The sequence below is a fragment of the Nicotiana tomentosiformis genome, chromosome 8, assembly GCF_000390325.3.
Source record: "Nicotiana tomentosiformis chromosome 8, ASM39032v3, whole genome shotgun sequence".
NCBI classification, from domain to species: Eukaryota; Viridiplantae; Streptophyta; class Magnoliopsida; order Solanales; family Solanaceae; genus Nicotiana; species Nicotiana tomentosiformis.
The window spans coordinates 145597772-145619686 of NC_090819.1; the positions used below are offsets into that span (position 1 = coordinate 145597772).

Here is a 21915-nt window from a genome sequence, read left to right on the forward strand (position 1 = left end):
TCTACGTAGTATTTTATGGAATTTGAGCATGGATTCTTCAATCTCTTAAAATAAAATTTATGTACTAGAAACCTAATGTAAAGTATTCAAAATATTTAAGAAGTTTGAGAAAATCTTAATAAAAAAATGTTTGACTTCCCAAGCAATAGAACCTTCACATAAAATGGGACGGTGGGAATAGAAACTAATTGAAAGGTACAAGAGACTAGAGCTCTTGCTCTCTCCTCCTCCGTTTAGGTAAGTTACTTTTCTTTTTAATCTAGTTCACTAAAACATCAGATATTTGGCTTAAAGTATGTATCTTTATCTGCATGTTGCCTCGCATTTTACTCATATTTTGTAGAATTTTTATGTGTAATATGATGATTTATGCTAATTTGTAGTATTTTTATGTGTAGGAGTCACCCGAAAATAATGTGGGACGAAAGTGCACAATTTGAAGCAAAAAGAGAACAAAGGAAGAAAATTGCCCAGGCCAGCGCGTCGTGCTGCCCTGGACGCTGGGTAGCGGGATTTTTTCCCCACTTCGCTCACGACAAGGTTTTTCGGTCCTACACACCCCAACTCGTATAAAAAATAAGTCTAAACCTATTTTGGAGGGGGAAACACCACTTTGAGAGGAAAACACAAGCACGGAACACTCGGGAGCAAGGATTCTCAGTTTTTCTTCATCTTTCTTAATATTTTTAACAATTCAAACACTTAGTGAAATTATTTAACTTTATCATGAGTGGCTAAGACCTATTCGTTCTGGAATTGTGATTTAGTAATGAATATTGTTGTTCGAAGTAGACTTTTTCTATATTATAATTTGCTAATATATAGTTGTTTCTTCAATTCTGTGTTTAATTGCTTGATTGTCTGGCCAATAATTAAGTTCTATCAACTATATGGATTATACTTGGGAAAGCTATGTTTAGATTAGAGAAGAATCGAATAGGGCATGATCTTAACTCTAAAGTGGAGACGGATTTGTGGCTAGGATAGGATTATACCTAATCACCATGTTTAATTTAATATCGGAATCTTAATGTGTTATTGATAGATTGATTTCATAGGAATATAGGAGTTAATATATTTTTAATAGGTGAGTAGTAATTCGGGAGAATGCTACGAGAGCAATTACTCGATTAATTAGCAACCATAAGCAAATTGCATGAAAAAGAGAGTTAATTAGAGCACAATAGGATTGGTGAATCGATCACAACCCTGAAATATTTATCTCTACGTACTGAACTCTCAACAACCATTTATTACTTGCTAAATTAGTTAATTGTTACATTCACTGCTTAGTTATAATCACTCAAGTCAACTTTGATTGAGTCAACTAGATAACAATTAGAGTAAAATTAGTAAGTAGTTAACACAAGTTTGGGTTCGACACTCTACTTATCATAATATTACTTGTTGATCATGTATACTTGAGTGTGCATTTGGGAGCAACATCTTACTTTTTTATTAGAGATATTATAATTTTAAACTTTTAATTTTATTCTTAATGAAATAATTTATAGTCACATAAATGTTTATGACTTTTTTTTACCATAATGTTAGTAAATATTTTTTTCCTTAAACTCTGTGTGAGGCGACACCTCCATATAAATTAAGATGGAGTAATATTTTTAACAAAAATTTACCTATAATTATCTCATAACTAAAATAATTGTGTAAATATTTTCTAAGTCACTCGCATTTGAGGGACTTTATTGTTCCGAGTGGGGTTAGGGATTCCCAAATTCCATGAGTGGGGTACCCTACGTCAAGAAACAATGACGTTCGACCTTAAAATCTCAAGAAAAGCTCCCTCGAAACCACCACTATCCCAAGGAAATCTCCCTCTCTCTATCACTCATTTTACTCGTGCAACTAACACTAACGACAAGACGGCGAGAGAGTTGTGGGGTTCGGAGGAGTTGCGCTTTCATCCATTGATGGTCCATCCAAATTAGAGAGTAATAAAAAGGAAATAGGGATGGCATATATTTTCTTTCTTAACTTTTTCTTTCCCAATTGATCATTTTGAGTACCGACTACATCATTTCATCTGCGACTATATTTTTTGCGGTCATATAAATCTGTACGTACCATGCAAAGACTATCAAACTATATGTATATTATTGCCTCACTGAATGAGTGAACTGCACCCAACACAAGGAAACTTTCATTTCATTTCGTTTGATCTGTACAAATGGAATATAGTACTGAGTAATATGTGCTATTGGACATTCTTCATTTTTTGCCATTTCTGTGCCATATGTACGGAAATGGTGACGTCCCGCTTGTTATACTCATTTTTATAAAAATATAATATTGTCAATGTTGTTTAGCTATTGTACGAAAATTACATGTCTATATTAAAATTTTCAAAATAGGAAAAGAGTACAACTATTTAATTCCCATATAATAATGCAAACTATTTAGAAATGTTACTTTCCCATTAACTTAAGTCTATCATGCAAGAGTAGTCAATTTGGAAGAGTATCCGCTGATTATGTTGACCAATACAAATAGAGTAAACTATACTAGGGACTTAACCAGTGGCGGATATATGTACTAATTTAAGGTGCTTTAGCACCCATTGACCTCAACATAAACTGTGTATAATTATATAAAAAATATAAGAAATGGATATAATATGCTAGCAAGCACCGAGGAACAAAAAAGACTAATGGGTGTTGCGGTGTTTAACTTGAAGTAAATGTGTGTATGAAGCTAGATTCTTACTTAACTTGTGACTAGAAGTCTTTTTTGATAATGATAATATTAACCATCATTTTCTAATTAATTTTTTTCTCTGTTGCGTTCGTATAGTTGTACATATATACTATATGGTTGGTAGCAACTTTATGTTAAAGGAAGTGAGCACTCACGACCTTAAAATCTTGGATCCGCCACTGAACTTAACCAAAGGAATGCTTTATTATAAGTTAAAATTCAAGGTTGTTATGAGTTTTGTCAGCTCAGAATTGAACGAGGTTCATTTTTCCAATGTCTTATAATTATACTTCGTCCATTTCAATTTATGTGAATCTATTTGACTGAGCATGAAGTTTAAGAAAAGAGAAAAAACTTTTGAACTTATGGCGTAAAAATGATGCATATATATTTTGTGTGATTGTAAATCATTGCATAAAGACAAATTATTTTCAAATAAGGAAATGAATCATTTTTTTTGCACGAACTAAAAAGGAAATAGATTCATGAAACGGAGGGAGTATAATATTTTATTTGTCACTTTTTAGAAAATATCATCATTTTATTCGTCTTTTGTTGTCTTGGCCGGCGCGGTTGTATGAGTGGTTCTGGAGGTATTATGTCCACCCAGCATAAGCAAATCTGATGTTATAGATTTGTAGATTGTAAAAATTTACATGATTTTATGGTTTCTAAATTAAATCTGGTAAAATTGACAACATGTATACAAATAAGGCAAATGTACTCGTAATTATCCTACCATACGATATGTTATTTAGATTAAATCAAGCAACATACGAAGGTTTATTTTCTTAAAGTAGAAAATCCGCTTTAAATTTTATAGACAACAACTTACATGAAAACCCACTTTAACTCCTGTCAATATAATATCTCTTACTCTATAATTACTCCATGAGAAAACAAAAAGGAAGCCTAAATGGGGCCCTCCAAACCAATTAAAATAGATAATATGCGTAAAATTTCAAAATTTTCTCCTAACTAACTACATTAAACTAAAATTATGATACTCAATGAAGTGCCTTCTAGCTAAACTTTTACTAAAAAATTAGCTAGAAGAATTTAATTAACTAAAATCAGTTCCTAATCAACGTCAAAAACACATAGCACTTCAAGTTCTCATGTTAATTCTCTAGACAAAAACAGACCTAGCTAACTCTTTTATATTAAGAGGTGAATTTATATCTCAAGATGAATCCGATTTACTAATTATTATCTCATACCCTATATCTTAACGTTCAATCCGTTGTAGACCCTTTACTAATAATTCATGTTTAGCGTAGATAGTTATCTGTAATTAACTAGTCAAATACTTTAAGAATCTTTTTTTGTTAGTGGTATAAAAATTGAAATGAGAAAGTTGTCCATCATGGGATTGCGCTCTAAAATTACATCTTATTTTCATTATATATTAATGTACAGGCAAAAATATAGTTTGAAGCCCATTTTTATTTAAAACAGTGTTCCTATTTTCTAAAAGTTGATTTATCCTCGGTCATGTAGGTATGTACATAGAAAAATTTCATTTCTTATCTAATTAGTAATTACAAACTAAATCAGACTCTTAAATTGGGATGGAGTTCTGCTTCTCTAAAATATAGTACTACCTAAATGAGGTTTCAGTGTTCGATCACAAAAGTTAAAAGAGAGAACTTTACATGCTTTAAAACATGTACATATGTATGCAATTACTGTAAGAACATATATACATTTAAGTGTGAGGTTGTTGTCGTTTGAGTTGATGTTTTACCTTTATCTTTCTCTTGTGTTTTGACTCTCTCATTCCCTTTTCTCACAACATATTCCCTTCTTTCTATTAGTTTTTCCTCCCACCCTTTTCACATTATTTAATTTGTTACTTTTTCCCAAGTATTAATTACTGCCAAAGAACTCATCAATCGCACAAATTTATGCATGAAAATGTAGGAGCTCCCTCACGATTTGGTTTACTTAATTAAAAACTCTTATCTGAGGAAGAATAATTCAAAAAATATCATATATATGATACAATATTTTTGTTTAATTTGGGCCAGGAGGGGAATATAATGAGAAATGAAAGTAGGAGATAAGAGTTGATGATTATAAAGTAGAGTGTTTGTCCTCAACATCATTCATAAATATGTAAGTGGATGGATCATTGAATAAGGGGCAACACAACCAATGTCTTACCAGAAGATAATAACAGCACTAACACATAAAATTCCGTTAGGAGGACACTCAGTCTTAGTCCTAATGATGCTCATTATTCCTCAAATTTCTTTCTTTAATCATTCTCATTTGGAGCCCTTAAATTGACGACGCAACCACTTCTATTCCTTCTTTTATTACTTACCGGCTTTTATTCATAAATAGTACTGGTTGTTGTAGTTGGTTAGTTGTTTTTTGTTGGACTTCTATGCATTTTAGTTTTTACTATTCACCCCCATGCTAATTGGATTAATAGTAATTTTAACAACAACTTACAACTTGATGACGTCCGTAATTCGTAAATTAAAGTTTTCTCATATTACGTGTTATGACGACACCAATATTCATACACAGAATGAGGAAACATTAGTTTCTTTTTATTTATTTATTTATTTATTTATTTATTTATACTCTGAGGTTTGCATCACACGCAACACAATATCACGAAGCCACCCAACTTGTAGTTAACAACTACTTCCACTATTGGCGACTTATTTTCATTTTTCTTAACCTACAGGACAAACAACAATATACCTGCTTTTAAATGTTTCTCGTACACTTTGGCATGATGGGTTTATACTATTGATTACAGGCTCACGTTAATCTAATAGCATTTTTCATATATATATATATATATATATGTAAACCTAATTTTTGTTTTTGAAACCCCAGAAAAACCCGCAGCCGCTACAACCTCAGCCCTCCAAGTGAGCACTATGTGCGCACTGGTTAAACTCTCACTGTGTAATAGCCTGCAAACCACACAGGGGATGTAAACCGCACTAGACAAGTCCCGTGCGATAGGTTCAGACCCAGAGGGCATTGAGGGAGGATCGAACCCGCGTCGCCCGTGTGGACAACACCCTCCAAACCAACTGGGAGAGTAGTGCGAATGTTACCTATTTCACCAAGTAGTGCTATAAACCTAATTATTATTGAAGTATTAACTTGAAATTGTCATAGAAATTCATAAATTTTAAACTGTAGGTCCGCTTCTGTTTGGAAGCACCAACAATCTCTATACGGCATAATTTAAGATGATTTAATTTCTTCTCTTTATCAAAAGTTTTGCTTTTTTTTTAATCCAGTCTTGGTTTATACACCTTTCTTTTCTTTTCTTTTCTTTTCTTTGCTGTGTGGCTTATCTTTTTTTTTTTTCCTATGGAGAAAGATAATTCTCATCAATAATTTGAATAACGTAACGGACTCAACAACTGCCCGTAACTCTAGTCCAAATTAGAGTTACATTAATATTACTGGCACAGGCTTGATCTTGTTATACAACTTAGTATAATGTCGCACAAGGGCTATACTAGAATTTATGAAAAAATCTTTAATTAGTCAAATTCTTTCAGAAGTCCCAATCCATAATTACACAAAAACCTGTTAGATCAAAATAACGCAAGGGGAACTAAAGAAGTGAATTTTTATGACTTTAAATTGACTAAGTAAAAAGATTGAGAACTCTTCATCAGTTCCCAACTCAAAATAGAAAACCACAAATACAATTGCGTTATGGTGCTAATTAAGACAATTGATTGGCATATCATCTGATACTCATTAGCAGGCAACGCTCGTTAGGTTATGGCATATAAATCATACAAACTGCTGCGTGGACACATCTTAATTGCTCCTGATTTTATAATTAAAGCAGCTTTAGAGAAAAGTCCTTTCTTTTTTGGCAATAATTAGTGAATCATTAATCAGAGTTGCAGATGATGATTTTACACCTCTGGGGGCCATGAAATGATAGAAGATGCTCTTTTGAAAATTAGAACGCTGTTATCTTTAGATCACTGGAATGCAACTCAAGAACACCAAGCTAGGAATGTACAGTTTAGGTACAGATTGAATTTCTGTACTCTAACATCAGCGGCTTAAATCCAATAATTACGGAATAAATCAAATCATTATGGAAATTGTGTAGATTGCTAATATTGCTACTAAATAACATAATACTAGTATCAAGGTAAATAGCTAATATTGGTACTAAATAGCATAATACTAATTTCCAACGGAAACTTCCTCCTTTGGATGGGATTAGTGAAGTAGGAGGAAATTCTACTATATGGTGGCCCATTTGTAATTTGAATTTCTCAACAACAAGTTGGCGAAATATTGTGGGCTTGATATCTATGGGCTAAAGCAAAGTTGCCAAAATGGGCCCACGTAGAATTAATAAGAAAGGCCTCTGCATTTCACCGTTGCTATACTGGCTTTTCCATATTTGATGATGATCTACCTTTCACATGAGTCTCTGGTTTCCCTACTGAATGGTATGGTATAACAACCTATAAAGAGAATTGGTATAAAAAAGCCTTAGTTTTAGATGTTGGCATCCTATAGCCCAACATTAAGGTTTTTTTATATTTAATTGATATTTTATAGCCAAAATTATTTTTATGCAAAATTAAAAAAGACTGTACAACACTCTCCTCTCTCTCTCTCTCCCTCTTTAATGCTCTTGTTCTCTTTCTTCCACAAATTTCACTCCATATTTTTCAATCCCCCAAATCTCTCTCTTCTTCTCCGATAATTACTCTGTTAGGTCTCCTTTTAATCTTTTTATGTGTATATCAAATTTTTATATTCCTTCTTTGTATAATATATTTTAGATTGAAAACTCCAGATTTAAGACGACTCCACATGTGTATCCCCCATTGTATCCCGTGTATATCTCCATGTACATCAGCGATATCTCATGTATATCATGTGTATCTGTGTATATCCATGAAAATCTGTGTTATATACATGATATACAATATGATATACACAGGTGTCCATAAAAATATTGTATTATACACACGATATACAAAGTGATATACACTGACGTCCATAAAAACCTGTGTATGATATACACATGTCGTAGTTGGATTTTTAGGTCTGATTTTTTACATGAACCAGTCTAAATCACTTTTAATCTTGCTCAAATTTTGTATATAGCCTCGTCTAGGTGTTGTCAACCAATGTCAATCACACACACTCGTTCAATCCAATAAAAAAAAAAAGAAGAAAAACAAAGTTGAACTCTGATTTTTTTTTCCTATTTTTCTCTTTGTTTTTGTTTCTATTTCCTTTGATGTGAGATCAGTCTTACCTTTTCATCTCTCTGATTTTTTTTTTCATAATTTGCAATAATTTTTGCTAAACCATGAGAGAAAAAGAGGAGAGATAGAAGAAGAAATATAATGAGAGAAAGAGAGAGGGAAAAGAAAAATATATGTAGGTTATAGAGAGAGAGGGGAGGAGGGGGGGTTATAAATAGAAAATAAATAGGAAGTAGGTTTTAAAAATTTGGCTATACAATGCTAAAGTTTTTGGGCCTCCAAATTAAGGTGTCAATTCCCCTTTCATTTTATTCTTCTCTTCGGCCGACTTTACTTTAATTAACTTTTGCGAATCATGAACTATATTTTAACCACGTAAAAAGAAACAAACTATGTGAATTCTCCAAAACATTCACACTTCATTCATAATAGCATGCTTAAATGAGCATGTTCCAACAAGTTTTGTGTAAGTATAGTTAGGGCAGCCCGATGCACACGGCATCCCGGATTCACGCATGATCCAAGGAAGAGCCACACTTCAAGCGGTGTGATGTTGAAAGTCTATCCCAATGCAAGTATTAGTGACTGTTTTCTCGCCTTGAACACGTGACCTATAGGTCACACGGAGACAACTTTAACGAAGCTCAAAAAACAACTTTAGAAGAATTAATATAGTTAGAATACTATTTTATCATTAATCCACTAAAAAAATCTTTTTCTTTTAATTTAAGATTTAGTACAGATAACTTTTTCTGATATCTATGGGCTAAAGCAAAGTTGCCAAAATGGGCCCACGTAGAATTAATAAGAAAGGCCTCTGCATTTCACCGTTGCTATACTGGCTTTTCCATATTTGATGATGATCTACCTTTCACATGAGTCTCTGGTTTCCCTACTGAATGGTATGGTATAACAACCTATAAAGAGAATTGGTATAAAAAAGCCTTAGTTTTAGATGTTGGCATCCTATAGCCCAACATTAAGGTTTTTTTATATTTAATTGATATTTTATAGCCAAAATTATTTTTATGCAAAATTAAAAAAGACTGTACAACACTCTCCTCTCTCTCTCCCTCTTTAATGCTCTTGTTCTCTTTCTTCCACAAATTTCACTCCATATTTTTCAATCCCCCAAATCTCTCTCTTCTTCTCCGATAATTACTCTGTTAGGTCTCCTTTTAATCTTTTTATGTGTATATCAAATTTTTATATTCCTTCTTTGTATAATATATTTTAGATTGAAAACTCCAGATTTAAGACGACTCCACATGTGTATCCCCCATTGTATCCCGTGTATATCTCCATGTACATCAGCGATATCTCATGTATATCATGTGTATCTGTGTATATCCATGAAAATCTGTGTTATATACATGATATACAATATGATATACACAGGTGTCCATAAAAATATTGTATTATACACACGATATACAAAGTGATATACACTGACGTCCATAAAAACCTGTGTATGATATACACAGATATACAACGTGATATACACATGTCGCAGTTGGATTTTTAGGTCTGATTTTTTACATGAACCAGTCTAAATCACTTTTAATCTTGCTCAAATTTTGTATATAGCCTCGTCTAGGTGTTGTCAACCAATGTCAATCACACACACTCGTTCAATCCAACAAAAAAAAGAAGAAGAAAAACAAAGTTGAACTCTGATTTGTTTTTCCTATTTTTCTCTTTGTTTTTGTTTCTATTTCCTTTGATGTGAGATCAATCTTACCTTTTCATCCCGCTGATTTTTTTTTTCATAATTTGCAATAATTTTTGCTAAACCATGAGAGAGAAAGAGGAGAGATAGAAGAAGAAATATAATGAGAGAAAGAGAAAGGGAAAAGAAAAATATATGTAGGTTATAGAGAGAGAGGGGAGGGGGGGGGTTATAAATAGAAAATAAATAGGAAGTAGGTTTTAAAAATTTGTCTATACAATGCTAAAGTTTTTGGGCCTCCAAATTAAGGTGTCAATTCCCCTTTCATTTTATTCTTCTCTTTGGCCGACTTCACTTTAATTCACTTTTGCGAATCATGAACTATATTTTAACCACGTTTAAAGAAACAAACTATGTGAATTCTCCAAAACATTCACACTTCATTCATAATAGCATGCTTAAATGAGCATGTTCCAACAAATTTTGTAAGTATAGTTAGGGCAGCCCGATGCACACGGCATCCCGCATTCACGCATGATCCAAGGAAGAGCCACACTTCAAGCGGTGTGATGTTGAAAGTCTACCCTAATGCAAGTATTAGTGACTGTTTTCTCGCCTTGAACACGTGACCTATAGGTCACACGGAGACAACTTTAACGATGCTCCAAAGACAACTTTAGAAGAATTAATATAGTTAGAATACTATTTTGTCATTAATCCACTAAAAAAATCTTTTTCTTTTAATTTAAGATTTAGTACATATAACTTTTTCTGATATCTATGGGCTAAAGCAAAGTTGCCAAAATGGGCCCACGTAGAATTAATAAGAAAGGCCTCTGCATTTCACCGTTGCTATACTGGCTTTTCCATATTTGATGATGATCTACCTTTCACATGAGTCTCTGGTTTCCCTACTGAATGGTATGGTATAACAACCTATAAAGAGAATTGGTATAAAAAAGCCTTAGTTTTAGATGTTGGCATCCTATAGCCCAACATTAAGGTTTTTTTATATTTAATTGATATTTTATAGCCAAAATTATTTTTATGCAAAATTAAAAAAGACTGTACAACACTCTCCTTTCTCTCTCCCTCTTTAATGCTCTTGTTCTCTTTCTTCCACAAATTTCACTCCATATTTTTTAATCCCCCAAATCTCTCTCTTCTTCTCCGATAATTACTCTGTTAGGTCTCCTTTTAATCTTTTTATGTGTATATCAAATTTTTATATTCCTTCTTTGTATAATATATTTTAGATTGAAAACTCCAGATTTAAGACGACTCCACATGTGTATCCCCCATTGTATCCCGTGTATATCTCCATGTACATCAGCGATATCTCATGTATATCATGTGTATCTGTGTATATCCATGAAAATCTGTGTTATATACATGATATACAATATGATATACACAGGTGTCCATAAAAATATTGTATTATACACACGATATACAAAGTGATATACACTGACGTCCATAAAAACCTGTGTATGATATACACAGATATACAACGTGATATACACATGTCGCAGTTGGATTTTTAGGTCTGATTTTTTACATGAACCAGTCTAAATCACTTTTAATCTTGCTCAAATTTTGTATATAGCCTCGTCTAGGTGTTGTCAACCAATGTCAATCACACACACTCGTTCAATCCAACAAAAAAAAGAAGAAGAAAAACAAAGTTGAACTCTGATTTGTTTTTCCTATTTTTCTCTTTGTTTTTGTTTCTATTTCCTTTGATGTGAGATCAATCTTACCTTTTCATCCCGCTGATTTTTTTTTTCATAATTTGCAATAATTTTTGCTAAACCATGAGAGAGAAAGAGGAGAGATAGAAGAAGAAATATAATGAGAGAAAGAGAAAGGGAAAAGAAAAATATATGTAGGTTATAGAGAGAGAGGGGAGGGGGGGGGTTATAAATAGAAAATAAATAGGAAGTAGGTTTTAAAAATTTGTCTATACAATGCTAAAGTTTTTGGGCCTCCAAATTAAGGTGTCAATTCCCCTTTCATTTTATTCTTCTCTTTGGCCGACTTCACTTTAATTCACTTTTGCGAATCATGAACTATATTTTAACCACGTTTAAAGAAACAAACTATGTGAATTCTCCAAAACATTCACACTTCATTCATAATAGCATGCTTAAATGAGCATGTTCCAACAAATTTTGTAAGTATAGTTAGGGCAGCCCGATGCACACGGCATCCCGCATTCACGCATGATCCAAGGAAGAGCCACACTTCAAGCGGTGTGATGTTGAAAGTCTACCATAATACAAGTATTAGTGACTGTTTTCTCGCCTTGAACACGTGACCTATAGGTCACACGGAGACAACTTTAACGATGCTCCAAAGACAACTTTAGAAGAATTAATATAGTTAGAATACTATTTTGTCATTAATCCACTAAAAAAATCTTTTTCTTTTAATTTAAGATTTAGTACAGATAACTTTTTCTGACATTCACATAATTGAAGTTAGTGGCTTAATCTAGATATCCCCAGAAAAATATGGCATATATAGCTATATAATTTGCAGTGATTAAATAAAAAGTGCTTAGACAATTTTTGGAATAGATGTTGCGCGCGGAAATGCGGGAAATTGCGACTGGTAGGAAAATGCGTTTCCTTTGGTGGGGAATACGTCATTGCCACTTTCACTTTAATAAATTAGAAAAAAGAGTTTGTCCCATTTTTTTTTTTCCTTCGCTAAAGAGAAAAAGTGAAAGACAACTCTGCAGCAAATGGAGAATACTATAGCTTAGCTGCTTATATTTGACTGCGCATTTTCTCTGAATTCATGGAGATAATGCATTCTGGGCCCCCATTAATCTCTTAAACAAATCACACTTTCCATACACAAACACCTTCTTTATTTATTTTCTTTAAGTTAAACGCCATGCTATGCAAAGTAATATATATATTTATTTCATCATCTTTATGTGCTTTTCTTCTTTTTCTTTTATAATTAGCTACTAGCTGCTGCGCTGGGATCAAGAAAAGCTCAAAAAGAAGAGTTCCACCGACGATACAAGACCATCAAATTAAGGTCCCCATATATATTCCACCCTCACCCCTTTAATTCCCTCCCTTTTTTCCCTAGCTAGAACTAAACATTCCACCTAGAAAATATGGGGAATTGCTTGTTTGGAGGATTTGGAGATGGAAATGAAGATATGGTGAAAGTGATAACATCCACAGGTGGCATTATGGAATTCTTAGCCCCGGTTACAGTAGAGTCAATCACTGAAGAATTCCAAGGACACGGCATTTTTAGAAGCCATGATTTGTTTTGGAAGCCACTACCAGCACAAGAAGTATTACTAGCAGGACAATCTTATTATCTTTTGCCGCTCAACAATGATCAATATAGTAGCAGCAATATTATTACTGAGAATATTGATAATGTTATGGCCAAGATAGAAATAGGACATGTAAGATCAAACAGCGTGCCACTTCCTCCTCAAATCCAAAATCTAGTGGTTGCTCCTTATAGAATGTCATTTGATAGCCAAGGATTATTAAAAAGGTCTTACACAGAAGCATTGTATCGCTATAACAATAGCAATAGCAATAGCCGCAGCAGTCACAGCCAGAGAAAGAAGAGGAGCAGTGGTGGTGGTTTTTGGAAAGTGAAATTGGTGATAAGTCCTAAACAATTATTGGAGATTTTGTCACAAGAGACTGCCACTCAAGAGTTGATTGAGAGTGTGAGAACTGTAGCCAAATGTGGCAAAAGTGGAACCTCTTCTTCCGCCAGCTCCGTCGGCTTTTCCGATAAATGGAGTCTCTCCAATAGTAGAAACGCTTCCTCCTACAAAGATGCCTTATTTTCATTAGATTAGAGTACTGTTTTTTTTTTTGGTTTCCTTTTCCTTTTTTTGTATCAGTTTTACTGCATTCTGTTTGTGTCTCCTCAATATGCATATATATCTAGTCATATTTCATCACAGCATTCTTTGGTGACTCTCTATGAATTTAAGATAAAAATAGAAAAATGTAGACTGCAAATTTCATGTATGCATAAGTACTAAATTTAGTATAGCTATGTATATTATCTTAAGATTGTTCTGTTCTGACTTTAAACCTGCTAGAAGATACAAGGAAAAGATATATACTAAACAACAGGGATCTTTTGCTCTTGTCATCCCTGCATTTTCATTAACTATTGGAGTATTACTTATCATTCAATTTATTGTTCATCACATTTAACCTTAGTATTTTTTTAAAGGTCGATAGCGTCAGCTTAGCAAGTTAGTCAATAAATCACTCAAAATTGAGCAATTTGCACCCCTTGGTTGTATTTTTCTGTTGCATTAGACAGGAAGGCTAAACTGCTCGTTCTGAACAAAAATGAATGTTTGATTCACCAAACTGTATATCAGTTCTCACAGAACACACACAATAAGAGATAAGTATATGACATAGTAGAGTTTTACGTGAAAAACTCTCAGTTCATGGGATTAAAAATCATGACCTACACTCATAGGATTTCAATTTCACTACTGAGCAAACTTCATATTACAAACTATCGTAACCTAGGAATTAAACTCTTAATCTCTCATTCACTTGTAATAACTCTATTACAAGCCTGTTTGTAATAACTCTATTACAAAACTCACAACTTAACTAACTCTAACCCAGACACAAACACAAGATTTATGGTTTTACAAGTGGTTCCATACACAATGCTTCTAACTAAGCTAAGTAGGAATTACAAGTAGATCATTCTAACAAAATTACAACACAACTAAGGACATATGGTAACTTAATGCTGGAAACTGGTCCTTTTTCTATAATTATGTTGTTCTCTGTTCTTGAAGCCTTGAAGTCACTTGCAAGATGGCAACACACTTGAAAGAAGACTTGTTGATTTTTCGGATGTGCAAGTGTGTGTTTTTTCTTTGCTTCATGTCGATAATATGCAAGTGATGTCACTTAGATGATGCAAGCAATTATCCAGTATAAGGTATTTCCCATAAAGTAACTGCTGCACTGTTTGCACAGTTGCGTGTGTGCAGAGGAACAATGCCCGACTTGAGTATGTGTAAGAGGTTCCCGTTCTGGTTCTTATCATAAAGTTTGTTAAATCATCAAAATATAAAAAGACACATAACTTATCAATTTTCTCCTCTTTGATGATGACAAACTTATAACTGAAGTTCCCCATGAGAACAAGATCACAATACAATATTTCGTGTATTTCCCCTGAGAAAACCTGTTAACCTATTTCCCCTTCCCCCTCTCAATGTTTTTTCCCTTTTTGGCATCATAAAAAGATTAAACACAAGTAATAAGCAAAAAAGAAGTCTGGCATGGTTAACTCCTGTGTGCACACAAGCATGGCTAAAAACAGAGCATAAGAGTATAACATGCATAGCAAAAAGACGAGATGCTCATTAATTTGAAGGAAAGGAGAACAAAAATAGTAGTACCATTGTTACACAACCATTCACAAAAAAGAAATAACTTAAAAGTACCAGCCACAAAAACAAACCAAGGTAGGACATACAACATTTAACTTGACACTGGGAAGGGGACTATTTTAAGGAGCACTAGAAGGAGGGGGCATGGATGAGGAGGCAAGGATTTTGAGGAGAATATCCATTCGTGCATTTGCAAACACTTGTTCGTTAAGCAGTCGGTCTTTCAGGTCCTCGACCTGTTTCCTGAGGTCTGCATTTTCCTTGGTCAGGCGAGCAACCTTTCTTCCTTGTACACTGCTGGAACCAGGTGCCTTATGGGCCTGACTGAGCTGCCCTACAAGAATGATATTCCATGCCTTCAACCTCCTTATTTCCTCATTTGCGACATTCTGAGCATCAATCAATTGAGAGATAGTTGAATTGTTGCCAACCCTTCCTTTCTTATCAATGCACTCACATTCCTCCAAAGTGGTTTTTGAGAAGGTTTGCTTGTGAGTTCCCACTGTTGCTTTACCCAAGGGGACTTTGAAGAATTGAAATACCTTAGTGAGCAAGAACCTATACGGTAGACCATAATTGCCATCCTTGAAATCTGTCACTTTCTTCATATGTTCTATCATGAGACCAAACAGATTGATAGTGTATAGGCATCCAGTGCTTCCATGAGGAATAGGTTTGCTTTTGAAGTAATGGAACGTCTCTCTGCACATGGAAGAAAGACCTTATTCAAAATTTAGAATATGTTCCCAATTCCGCTAAAAATGGTATTTTCGTCCGGGGTTTATTTGGGGATAGATTAAATACATGGGAAAATACTATTTCTGGACTTTTGACATACCTTAGACCTAAGGAAGCTAAGGAGAAGAGGGAGAAGCAAGAGCACAAGGATTCCATCCTTCCTTCCTCACTAAGATCCAAGTTTGGATTGTATTTATGTTTTCCTATACTTTTATTTCATTTGTGAAGAACTTCTCCATGTCTATGGAGTAGATCCTTTTAGGTTTTTATGAATTTGGTGTATTGATGATTGTTTGTAGATCATAACTCTATTTTTATGTATTTGAATCATTTTTGGAAGATTTGATTGTTGCATCTATATTCGCTTGTTCTTGTAATCGAAAGAAGCATAACTTGTGATATCTTTGTATTATATTGTTGGTTGAGTTCATAGATTATTCTAAGTAATCGAAAGAGGCTAGTTGAATCATTGATTAAACCTATTTAGGAGGATAATCGAAAGAGGTTCTCCTAAAGACCAATTCATTACGAATTCTTGCATATCTTCACCGAGCTTAAATTGGTTCATATTGTGAGGTTGAAACTTAATTGAGAGAGGAGTTTCTACTAAACATTTGTATTGATAATTAAGTGAATTCGAGAGACTCACTTGAACATTAGAAGTAACTTAGCTAGAGTTAAATCCCAAACAATTATCTTGCACTTATTCCGACAAACCCTATTTTCTCCCATTGATAACTTCCTTACTTACCTTTGTTGCGATTGTCATTAGTCAATAGTTTAGATTCTTAGTTAATTTTAATTCTTAATTGTATAAATCTCAATTTTTGATCCTTTTGGATAGCAATTGAGCTATTAACTACGAGCTGAGCAAATTTCCAACCTTGTCAAGCTGAGCAAAGTGCGGACCACACATGAAATTGTGCGGCCGCAGAATCTCCGAAAGGGTATTTTTGTCCGCAAATTCCAGCTCTGTATAAATAGAAGAGTTTTAATTTTTAGGTCAACTTTTGACATCAGCAAATTCAATAGCCATTTTTCTTTGCTTCTTTTAGTAGTTTTGCATATTTTGAGTTATTTAAACATAGAGTTTATCAATTTAATTTAGCAACATGAGTTTAATTAGTATTTCTTCTTCTATTTCTTTCATTTTGAGCATGAGTAGCTAGATTTTCACTAGGGTTGTGACCCAACCCTAGTGTGTAAACTTAATGGGTGTTTGATTTATTTCTTGTTTATGGTTGGGTGTTTTATCTAGCCTTGTTCTTGCTTTTAATTGTGGAATTAATGGTTGCAAACATTAGTTCATGCTTATTTGACTTGGTCTCTACTTGAGAAACAGAGACTTAGTCTAGGAAAACTTGGCTAGCAAGAAATTGGGTCAATCGAGAGATTGATAAGCCCAATTAAAGGGTTGAACCTAGAGATAGTAAAACCCGACTTGAGCTTTTTATCAATTATTTTGATCAAATACCTATTTGGACTTGAGAAAGCCAAATTGGGAAAAACTACTCTGTGACCGAGAGGTATTGAGTAGGTACTTGAGTGTTTATAGCTATAATACACCCTGACCAACAAAACAAGCTTTAAAGATTACAACTCATTAGGCAAACACCTAGGTGAAGGTCATAGCCCTAGGCTTTTTATATCATTTGAAAACAACAAAAACAATTTTCTAGTTTCATTCTTTAAATCGCAATTGTAGTTTAACTTAGATTTTCAAACAAAATCCAATATTGCGGAAGAACAAATTTAGATATACAAATTCACGCACTAGGATATATACCAATAACACCTATTCATATATCTCCCTGTGGAATTTGACCCCGACTCTCATTGGGTATAACTATTGCATCGACCGTTTTCATATCCTCAAATAGAGGAGTGAAATTGGACGAGATCAATTTTTGGCGTCGTTGCCGGGGAGCTTAAAAAACGATGTTAGCTATATATTTAGGTGTGTTTTTGGATACCTTATTTTCCTTCCTTGTTACTAACGTGTGAGTATTATAGGTGTAATCATGGCAAACAAAAGGCTCGGAAACATAGCCGTGGAGGATGTAGACGTTGATGATGATTAAATGGATGAGGTCCCTTTTGAACCTCAAGCAAATAGGTGAGGCCGACCGCCTTAAGAAAATGTACCCATTCCACCCCCTCCTCCACCATGAGTGGATCCACACCGGGTGTTGCCGAATGAAGGGTATGCAAGTGCTATATTCCCACCCCGTATTAGGGCGGGCAACTTTCAAATAACCAACGTAATGCTCACTTTGCACGAGCAACAAGATTTCTTCACTGGTGCACCGGGTCAAAATGCATATAAACACTTGAAAGGATTCGTTGATACGTGTTGGGGGAGCAAACAAATAAATGTCTCCGAAGCTGCTATGAGGCTGAGGCTTTTTCCCTTCTCTCTACGGGGAAAAGCTTTAGATTGGTTGGAACGTTTGCCAAATCATTTCATTCATACGTGGGATGAACTAGTGGAGAAATTTATTTCAAAGTACTTCTCTCCCAGGCACATGACTATTCTTCGTGATAAAATTCTAGCATTCAAGCAAGAGCCCAATGAACCACTACATGAGATATGGGAAAGATATAGAACAATGGTGAAAGAGTGTCCCAACAATGATATGATGGAGAACATGATTCATCAAACTTTCTATCGGGGCATCAATACCACCAACCAATGTGTAGTAAATCAATTTGTCGGTGGGCACTTCATGACTATGCCTTATGCAGAGGCGTGTGATATTTTGGATGAGATGTCGGATACTTCATTGGCGTGGCAATCTAGAGCCAATGTTCCATAAAGTGATCCAAATATGGTTCTTCTTCATAAAGAGTTACATGACCATGGGCATGCCATAGCCGAGTTGACAACCACCATGATCCAATTAGCAAAGGCTCAATTTCAACAAGTGAAAAACCCGAGGTAAGACAATGCTATGGAGGGAGTTAATATGATGGTGAATAAAAGAAGAATACGAAGTCCACAAGTGCAACAAAGAATGGACAATTTTGTGCAAGATAATAGTGGATTTGATCAAGGAGATTCATACAATGATCAAGAAGAAAAGGTCCAATATTGATGACATTATGTACACCTATACCCAAGCATGACACGATAATTGTATGCGCGTGCATGACATTATAAATATTTCAGGATTTACAAGTCATTTAGACTTACATGGGGAATTCTTTATTCCATGTTTCATTTATGTCTTTTGTGTACTGATTTTTATGTCTTTCATACTCAGTACTTTATTCGTACTGACGTCCCTTTTTGCCTGGGGACACTGCATTTCATGCCCGCAGGTGCAGGTAGGGAAGCTGACGGTCCCCCTTCTTAGGATCCTTGATCAACAAGAGCTGGCATGCTACATTTGTTCCGGAGCTACATTTGATTTTGGTACGATATGCTTGTATACATATATGGGTATGACGTAGCCCGGTCTCATCCTTGTACAGTTGTATATTCTAATAGAGTTCTATCTGTACCATATCTAATTATAATATTCTAGAGTGCACCATCTGGGTGCCTCACAAGGAGATCTATTAGCACCTTTGTAATATCCTTCAGAATTGCCAACTAACACAAACAATCCATTTACTATTTTGGGTTACTCCAACCTTATACAGATCCTAATATCCTGTCCTTTTCTTAAACTACACATGTTAGCCCTCAATAAGGTACAACTGAGATGGGTGTGTCCAATGCATCCCATCATATCATCTCGGCCAGTGTGGGTACAATCATCAACATATACCGGCTGATCAGGTGGTGGTGCGTATATAATGCCATAACCTTTCCCCATATCCCATATACATATAACATACGCGTATATAACGCCATCTGGTCATGGGTTAATGTACATGTATAAATGTATGAAATGCATAAGAAATACGTCAATAAGATTTTCTCAGAATGTCATAAAAATAATATGCCTGTAGGATATATTTTATCAAATATGTATTTTTCTGAGACCCATGAACAGAAGATATAATAATAACTCACATGGGGAATCAATAATATAGACACCCCTAATATTTCTATGAATAGAGTCATTTATGGAAATTGTGCATTTGCTCGTTTCGTTCGTATCTTATAGATCATGCCAAAAGAAAGAAGGGATAACCTTAACATACCTGAACCGATTCTCGTAGAATTTTCAATTCATGCTTTACAAAATCAATCAACCAACATTATCAATTCTTGGTATGGATTTGTTTTGCTCTTTAAAGAGCTCACGATCAGCCACTCTTCTATAAGAGTTTCAATTTGATTTGTAAGACACATGAATTTACGTTGCCAAAAAATGTGGAGTAAGTTGATAGTCTTATTAATTATAGAAAGCTTTTGGGCGTGGCCCACTTGTTGGATGACTAAGCCTTCCTAATCCCTCCAAGTATGCCATCTATGCAAGACATAGTGGGTCACTTAAAATGGGATTGGGGTGTTGCCACATAACTCCTTAGTTGGGGGGTTTAACCAGTATCCAATAATTTCTTAATTATTTAGGTAATATCCTATTACCCAATAATTAACCAATTACCCACATAATTAAGAATTATCCCCAATCACTTAAAATACTACTCTTTTTTAACATACTTTATACACCCTACTTATCGTGGTCATGGGGTACCTTGTATAACACTAGTCCATAAATACTGGGTATTATGGCTCGGATCGTATTATATCCCAAATCGATAACCTTCAACGAAACTTATTTTCTTTGATTCGTTTCCCCTTTATCCTTCATGGCACTTACTTATCGCTTGTTATAAATAGCATAAATGCTTATAACCTCAAGATAATCTCATCCTCGAGTCTACGTCGATTAACTGAAGACGAAACTTTATCGTACGAAAATGCGAAATGTAACAATAAAATCAAACTAAAGGAGATCAAGTTATCCACAATAGTGTAAAACGATCGACAAAACAGAATTGTGAATGTAATGTCGACTCATAGTGGCTAACTTGTGACATGAAAGTCTAAATCTGATTTAGGAATAATCTAAGTATCAACACATGATAATTAATCTTATGTAATCTTAAATGAATCTATTAGTATCATATGGGGTTTAGGTATACATAAAACATTAAAGGAACGGAACAAACGAAAGTGTAGATGGCATAGGACAAAGTGGGATTTGCCCTTTTGCTCTTGTTGTGTTTTGAAGTTCCAACCTAAATTATTTCCTTCCACAATTCACATGTGGAATTCAATTATATACAAGGATACAATACATGCTGATATTTCCCTTGAACAACCCTAAAAGATCAAGAAGAAAGGCTAGAACATAGTTAAACTAAATCTTGCCGAAAACAAAAAGGAAATCCCTACATACCTCTTGTGTTCTTGCTTGCAAACCTTGTTCCCTTTTATACAAACCTTACTTATGCTTGTATAAGTAAAATATAAATGTGAAAAGCTTCCTTAACCACGAATCTCTTTCCAAAAAACGAGTTATAAAAAGAAAGGGGGTTGGCAAAGTTTTACCTATGTCGTAAGTATCGCGTTGATGTGTTCGCGTCTTGATTTTGATTTGCGGATGATGGAATTGCTTCAAAACCCTAAAAATGTATTTAGGATGTCTAGAGAGACTTTTTAGGTCTGATTTGGGTCGAAGTGAGCCTTAGAGAATAAGGCTACAACTTTATATATCAAGATAAACTTCAACCACACTTGTGGATCCCAAAGGGAGCTGCTTGTGCAGTTTTGTGAAAAAGTGAATATCTGTATACTCCGATGTGAAAATTTTTGACAAATGGCTTGATGCGTTGGAAACTAGACTTGTATATATTTAATTTAGTTGTTGGATCACCTTGTAAATCCAATTACATTAAGATAAAATCTCACTAACATTAGACATAATTTTTATGTAAAATTATCAACGTAACTTGCGACAACTTTTGTCGACTTTTGTTTCCTAACTCGTTTGACTTCAATATATAACACATGGCTATAATATGACTAAAATACCTAATAATATCACCTCCTTATCATGTTAATAATCTAGTATCACCCCCAAAGTACGGGTTATAGCATTCCCATCTTGGCGTTTCGATGAAACTTATTTTCTTCGATTATTTTAGCTTCTAATCCTTCAAACCCTCTTGGTACT

The 21915-nt window shown here is 34.3% G+C and overlaps 1 protein-coding gene across 1 annotated transcript; it reads left to right on the top strand.

Moving 5' to 3' along the window:
- The first annotated feature begins 12571 nt into the window (after positions 1-12571).
- On the top strand, positions 12572-13567 carry LOC104101761 (uncharacterized). Its single transcript, XM_009609272.4, has one exon. It carries the CDS (start codon positions 12749-12751, stop codon positions 13460-13462), a length of 714 nt encoding a protein of 237 aa, XP_009607567.1. The 5' UTR covers positions 12572-12748; the 3' UTR covers positions 13463-13567.
- Positions 13568-21915: the final 8348 nt, after the last annotated feature.

Bases quoted from the DNA above. Each gene is read 5' to 3' on its own strand.
- LOC104101761 (XM_009609272.4), top strand. From the start codon at position 12,749: ATGGGGAATTGCTTGTTTGGAGGATTTGGAGATGGAAATGAAGATATG.